Source organism: Engystomops pustulosus, chromosome 6, assembly GCF_040894005.1.
Source record: "Engystomops pustulosus chromosome 6, aEngPut4.maternal, whole genome shotgun sequence".
In the NCBI taxonomy this organism is placed as follows: domain Eukaryota; kingdom Metazoa; phylum Chordata; class Amphibia; order Anura; family Leptodactylidae; genus Engystomops; species Engystomops pustulosus.
In genome coordinates this window covers 132,532,059-132,538,175 of record NC_092416.1, presented here as the reverse complement: position 1 = coordinate 132,538,175, position 6,117 = coordinate 132,532,059, and the positions used below count along the sequence as shown (strand labels likewise).

The 6,117-nt window shown below is 41.8% G+C and overlaps 1 protein-coding gene across 1 annotated transcript in view; it reads right to left on the bottom strand.

Moving 5' to 3' along the window:
• Positions 1-257: 257 nt before the first annotated feature.
• Positions 258-6,117, bottom strand: part of MAP3K3 (mitogen-activated protein kinase kinase kinase 3) — a 28,051-nt gene continuing 22,191 nt past the window's right edge. The window contains exons 13-16 of the mRNA XM_072111075.1: positions 5,886-6,017; positions 4,888-5,017; positions 3,430-3,607; positions 258-1,687 (exon numbers count right to left, since the gene is read on the bottom strand). Coding sequence (XP_071967176.1) covers positions 1,459-1,687; positions 3,430-3,607; positions 4,888-5,017; positions 5,886-6,017 — 669 coding nt within the window. The 3' untranslated portion in view covers positions 258-1,458. The remainder of the gene's footprint in view (positions 1,688-3,429; positions 3,608-4,887; positions 5,018-5,885; positions 6,018-6,117) is intronic.

The window sequence follows — 6,117 nt, the reverse complement described above, 5'->3', positions numbered from 1 at the left end:
ACAAAAGGTTTCAATTTTTTAAAAATGTAATAAAACATTAATACCTATATAAATTTGCTATCCCAGTGATCTCACCAACCCAAGGAATAAAGGGGAAGTGTCATTTGGAACAAAAAGAGAAAGCTGTAAATACAGAGCCCTCAAGAAAGTGGAACAAATGAGTGTGTTTCACCACGTTTGTAATATTTTTCCAGCATTGTATATTAAATACCATCACTGGAAAAGTGCAATTTGTTAAGCAGAATGGAAAAATAAAAGATTTTTGAAGGTGGAGACCAAAAAAAGGAAACACAAAAATGAAAAAGGGCCAAAAGGTATAAAACCATTTTACCATTTGTACTGTCTTAACCCTTCTAAACTTTATTTACTTTAAAAACCCCTTTAAGACAGTGACATACACACAATCCAGATGCTAGGAGTGGAGGCCACAGAAAGCCCCGTCCTTTTTTGGGATTTGTTCTGGGTTTTAAAACCCCATGGATGTGGACACATTAATGCAAATGCAGTGTGTGGTTGTCACTTAAGTGCTGGGGGATTGCTAGATGTTGATTTGGGCATTTAGTCCAAATACAAACACTTGTACAAGAAAAACACTGCGTGGAACACATATTATACACAGAAATACCTTGTCAAACTGGCATGTAGACTAGGACTGTAAACATAATACACACCTGTCACTAAGGCACGCTGTGTGTGGATCCCTCTACAATGATCTGCAGGTCACTGAATGAACTGAGGTTAGACAGGATGTTTAAAATAAATGTCCCCTGCCAAACAACAATGCAACTTTACATAACTCCAATATACAGAATTATGGACTTACGTACAGCTTGCATTGACCTTCAGTAACCACTAGGGGTAGGTTGGTGAATACTGGTTTGAACTAAAATATTAAGCAGGTGATTCTTTGGCTCCCCCTAGTGGTGGTTGTGGGAAGGCAGAAGCAGTAGATTCAGAGGTCAATTAACATAATGTTGTTTAAGAGGGGACACTTACTTAAAGCCATGATGTAAGTCAACTCCCACATACCGCTATCATCAGGTTATCTCACCACCATTGAAATACTTGGACTTTCCTTCATGAAACAAAGAGGCCCCCAGGCTATTGTTATCATGCTCCCTGGCTGAAGAGGCATTAAGGCACTTGTCTAAGATGTGGAAGAACTCCTTCATGATGAAAGGAAGAACATGAGGCAGGATTTTACTGGAAGTCGTCGCGCACCATTCCTCTATAAAGCGTCTCAGGTTTAGAGCACAAGGAACTCCTTTCCGGGAATCAACGTTACTTCAAGGTACAAAAATAATCCATTGTTCTGCTGCTCTAACACTGACAGAGACCCAACCCTGTCCTGGATCTAGAACCTGTTCTAGACTCAGTCAGTGGTAGGAAGTCCAGATTGGGGAAGATTGTCATCGCGTATCATGAAATGCTCCAGAGTCTCCCCTCCACAGTCAATGTTCAATAGGGGAGCTGGGCAAAGGGATGCCTCAGGAGCTCCTCAGCAGATGGTCTCTGCCGCGCTTCCACCAGTATCCGCTTAACAAAGTCCCGACATTGCTCCGATGTGTTTGGTGGAAGGTGAGGAATGGTTGGCTGGGTGGCGATTTTAAAAATGGCGGCCATTGCTTCATACTCTGCCCAGGGAGGCTTCTCTGTTAGCATTTCTACCACAGTACAACCAAGACTCCTGCAGTAAGAAAAGAGGGGGAGGATTTAAAATAAGGAGGTAAAATTACAACAAACCAGGGGGAGTTTTAGAAACAGTCTGCACACTGAGCTTCTGCTCTATTTTCCTTACTCTAATTCACCTCTAAAGCAGATATAGAAACAGTACAGTGGTATTGGTCCGTACTGTAAGTCTCTAACCACCACAGAGTAACAAAGACAGGGCTATTCCCATCTCACCCACTCTGAGATGGGTATACTACTTTAAAAGGACTGTCAACACAGTTTACCCAATTAATCAAGCAGCCCCCTTGAGTGGGGTATAAAATCTCTTTTGTAGAACTTCCTCTTATGTGATATTGCCTGAGAGAAGTTACTTGTAGAAGCATCACAGAACCGGATATACAGGAAGTTAAAAATATAGTTTAAATGTGCAGCTAAAGATCCAGGTCCCAACTATTCCTGTAGCTCATATATCAATCTGGCAATGTGGTCCGAAAGAGGATTCATCTTTGAATACCAACATTTTTCTAGACACGCAGACACGCACGCAGACACGCACGCAGACACACACGCACGCGCACGCAGACACACGCGCACGCAGACACACGCGCACGCAGACACACGCGCACGCAGACACACGCGCACGCAGACACACACACCTATGTTGGATGTGTCTGCCACGCTGTTTAGAAGATGCTATGACCCTCTTCTCTTCCCAGGACAGTGGGGGATGGGGAGTACAGTGAACTTATATACTTCTGTGTATCAGACTGCTGTAGTGATCCTACCCTTTTCTCTTTACTGACCTGACTACAGTCTTGTAGAGAGATGGAGGTGGTTTGCTGAGCAGGTTTTTGAAAGATATTCTGTGCAAACTGGATTATTAAACTGTGTGTGGGAACATAAGAGCAGAGTGTAGACAGAGCAGACATGATGGAGCTGCGTCCTGTAATCACTAAGCAGAGACAGAGGAGCACACTGCATAGTCCCAGCCCTCAGGTCCATAGATTTTGGACTGTCCTTAGCAACCAAAATGCTAAGCAGAAGGTAGAGAGACTGATGGAGGCAGAAAGCAGAGGACTAGCAGAGAAATGGCTGCAATAAGGTAATGAATGTATTTTGGAAAAATGTTGATTTTAAGCTACTGCAGCTGTAGGAAAGACTTTATGAAATTTAAGCTCATTTGTGGGTGATTTTTCTTTTAAGTAAGCAGTGAGATTTCACGCAAAAGAGGGACTTCTAGAAAGGACATTTTATACCCTACCTGAGGGTGCTGCTTGTTTAGCAGGGTAAAAGCCGGTGACAGCGCCCATTTAAGTACATATAGACACACATTCACATTACAGTAGTAAATGGAGGGTGGTCAATTTACGCTCTTTTTACATGTATCTTATGTCAGATAATATTTCACAGCATACATTATTGAATAAGGCTAACTTATGTACAGTGGTTTTTACCGACTACTGCTAGAAAAAATAATCTCTCTCTATATATAACTACAACACATGTTCTGTATAGCTGAAGCCAGTTATTCCAGATTACAAAGAGACTACCTGATGCAAGTATCTAAATGGATCTAGAGATTTTATCAATAGCTAGCTTTATGGATGAATCCGCACACACAGGTCCTGGCCACTGCTCTTTGCATGCGTCTGACAGACAGAAAGTGTTGAATCTGTACAGCGCCAGTGACATGATCACCCAAATTATTCCCTATTCTGAAATAAATTAACATTTTCAAGGAGGTTGTTATTGACTTACCAGACATCGGCTTTTCTCCCATAACCCTCTCCACTGATCACCTCTGGGCTCATCCAGTATGGAGTCCCAGTCACAGAACGGATACCAGTTCCTGACATGCAGATTGTCTGGAGGCGCTTACTAGCTCCAAAGTCTCCCAGCTTAACATTTCCTGCAGAGTCTCTGAGGATGTTCGCTCCTGGAAGAATATTAAGAAAGGAAAAACTGAGGAGAAGAGAAATGATTGTCCATATCCAGGGCAATGTAATGTGTTCATATATAGAAAAAATAACAGAAATGAGTTAGCGCAAACACTGGACAATAGGCTGAAGTCGCTGGTAACAAAGGTGGTGACCTGCACCCCAACTTGAGTATAGATCCAACTAGTGGAGCTACTAAAAACAAGATAAAACAAAATGTACCTGCGCCAAACACTCTAACAAGTGATAAAAAATGTGGTATTTTGGGGTCTAGATGGTAATTTGCTATTAAATATAAGTGGATACCAGGTGATGGTGGAAACCGAACCTCCTGGTCTGAAGTGGATACAGTCCCTTTTGGTGCTGGAATCCGGAAATATGGTAAAGTCCACGATTATGGTTGTCCAAAGGGGTTTCTTTGCACAGGTAAAAAATACCACATTTTTTATCACTTGTTAGAGTGTTTGGCGCAGGTACATTTTGTTTTATCTTGTTCATATATAGATTAATGATTGTATATGGGGGCCATAGCAAGTTATACCATAGAGGTGCAGAATATAGATTTTATATTTCTGATTCACTCGACACATAGACCCACATATCGTATGTCAATAAATGGGAGGCAGACCTGTGCTCCACATCCAAGTGAGCACAAATATAGGAGTCCACATGTAAAAGTGCTCAAACACTTATCCTGGTAGTCTCCTTCAAAGTCTTAATGTGTTGGTACTAGGTTTCCACCAGGATTGAACAGGCAGTGGTGGGATATTCTGCAAACTGCTTTAGAGGCTAGTGATGTGCTGCACACATGGTGTTCATGTCCTACCTAGGGCTAAACCACCTTTGGATTAGGACATACTATATAATCCTTTTCATGCTGTAATGGGGCACAAAAGTCAGAAATGCCCCTGGGGGACCCAACTCATCTCCTCCTCTTTCAAATAGAGGCTGCCTGGAAGAAGTCTGACAAAGCTTAAACTGGTACATGATTAACGGAAAACTTCCATCTTAAATGACAGGCATGGCAAATTTTGGGGTATCGGGTCTTTATGCCCTCTTTTCCCTGCACAGCCTTCTTACTTTACCTATAGGCTCACGGTGCAGGATTCGCTCTGTTCCCATCTCCTTGTTAACCTTTTGCTCCCACTTCTAGGTCTCTTTCCACTTTTTTTCTTGGTGATTCTATCTGGTTAGTTTATATTTTTGTTATTACAGTAAAAAATAAGCCCCACAAGTGATTTTCTAATTATCAGAAGCAAAAGCAGCCCCAGCATCTTACCCTTTATATCCCTGTGTACAATCATGTTGCTGTGCAGGTAAGACACTCCTTCCAGTATCTGGCGGGTGTATCTACGAGTTACATTTTCTGTTAATGCTCCATAAGCTTTTAGCTGATCTTTCACTGATCCCTGAAGAAATTGATAAAATAAATGTCAGTTCTTCCCAAAAAATGACAACTCAAAATATTAAATGAGACAACATGTATGGACCATGAGGTTTATGGACCTCACAAAGATGGAAGCCCATTTGTGGACTCCCTCTATAATAATATAAAATAAAATGTATCTGTATAGTGCTAATATATAATGCTTACACCCTATGAGGTTGAAGGGGTGACGCAGGAGGTAAGGTGCTTGTACAATGATCCAGCAGTAATCTTCTTTATCCATGGACTTCTATATTTGTTATCCATGGCCTTCCATCCCCCCCTTCCCTGCCTGTTGTAATCTCACATAGTAGAAGAAGAGGGGAACAGCACCAAGGGGCTCTGGTAACACCCCTAAGTGCACTGCTGTCTCATTAGCATAATTTTAATAGTTATTGATTTTAGAAGGACGCAGGCCATGCATATCACATATTAGAACATTACCACAGTCGCGTGCCTTGATCTCTGAGTAAGTGTCCCTGATCTATTATGTTTGATGGTAGGTTTCTTTAACTATATATTATTACTGAAACTGTCCAGTCAAGACTTAAATGGAGTGCCCCTCCTATACAAACTGGGATACTTTATGTCCGTCATGACCCCATTTTGTACTGAATCAGAGGGAGCATTAGTGTAGACTCGAGTTAGAAAGAAGATCAGTTGTGGGGGACAGTTCCACTATGGGGGACTTAAGCTTTCCTTCTGAATGGCTGTCACAAAATACCATCTGTGAGAATTTTTGCAGGAAGAATGCAACCACTAAAAATTGTCAGATATACTGCGAGAGCCAGCCAATAGCAAATTACAGCAGCGTCGTAGAAAAGTTAGACGTATTTGATTGTGTCACTCACCCCTGGCATATACTCCATAAAGATTGTTAATGTCTTCTCCCCTTTGTCCCGTAGACAACCATAATACTGTACTATCCTCTCGTGATGCAGATTCTTCAGCAACTGGATCTCACACTCCAGAGCACTGACCTCCTGCAAGACCAGCAGACAGATAAACATGTCAAGTATCTGCACTAAAAGCAGCGTAAAATCTTACTCCAATACGTTTACACAGAATGCAATTGTGACACCA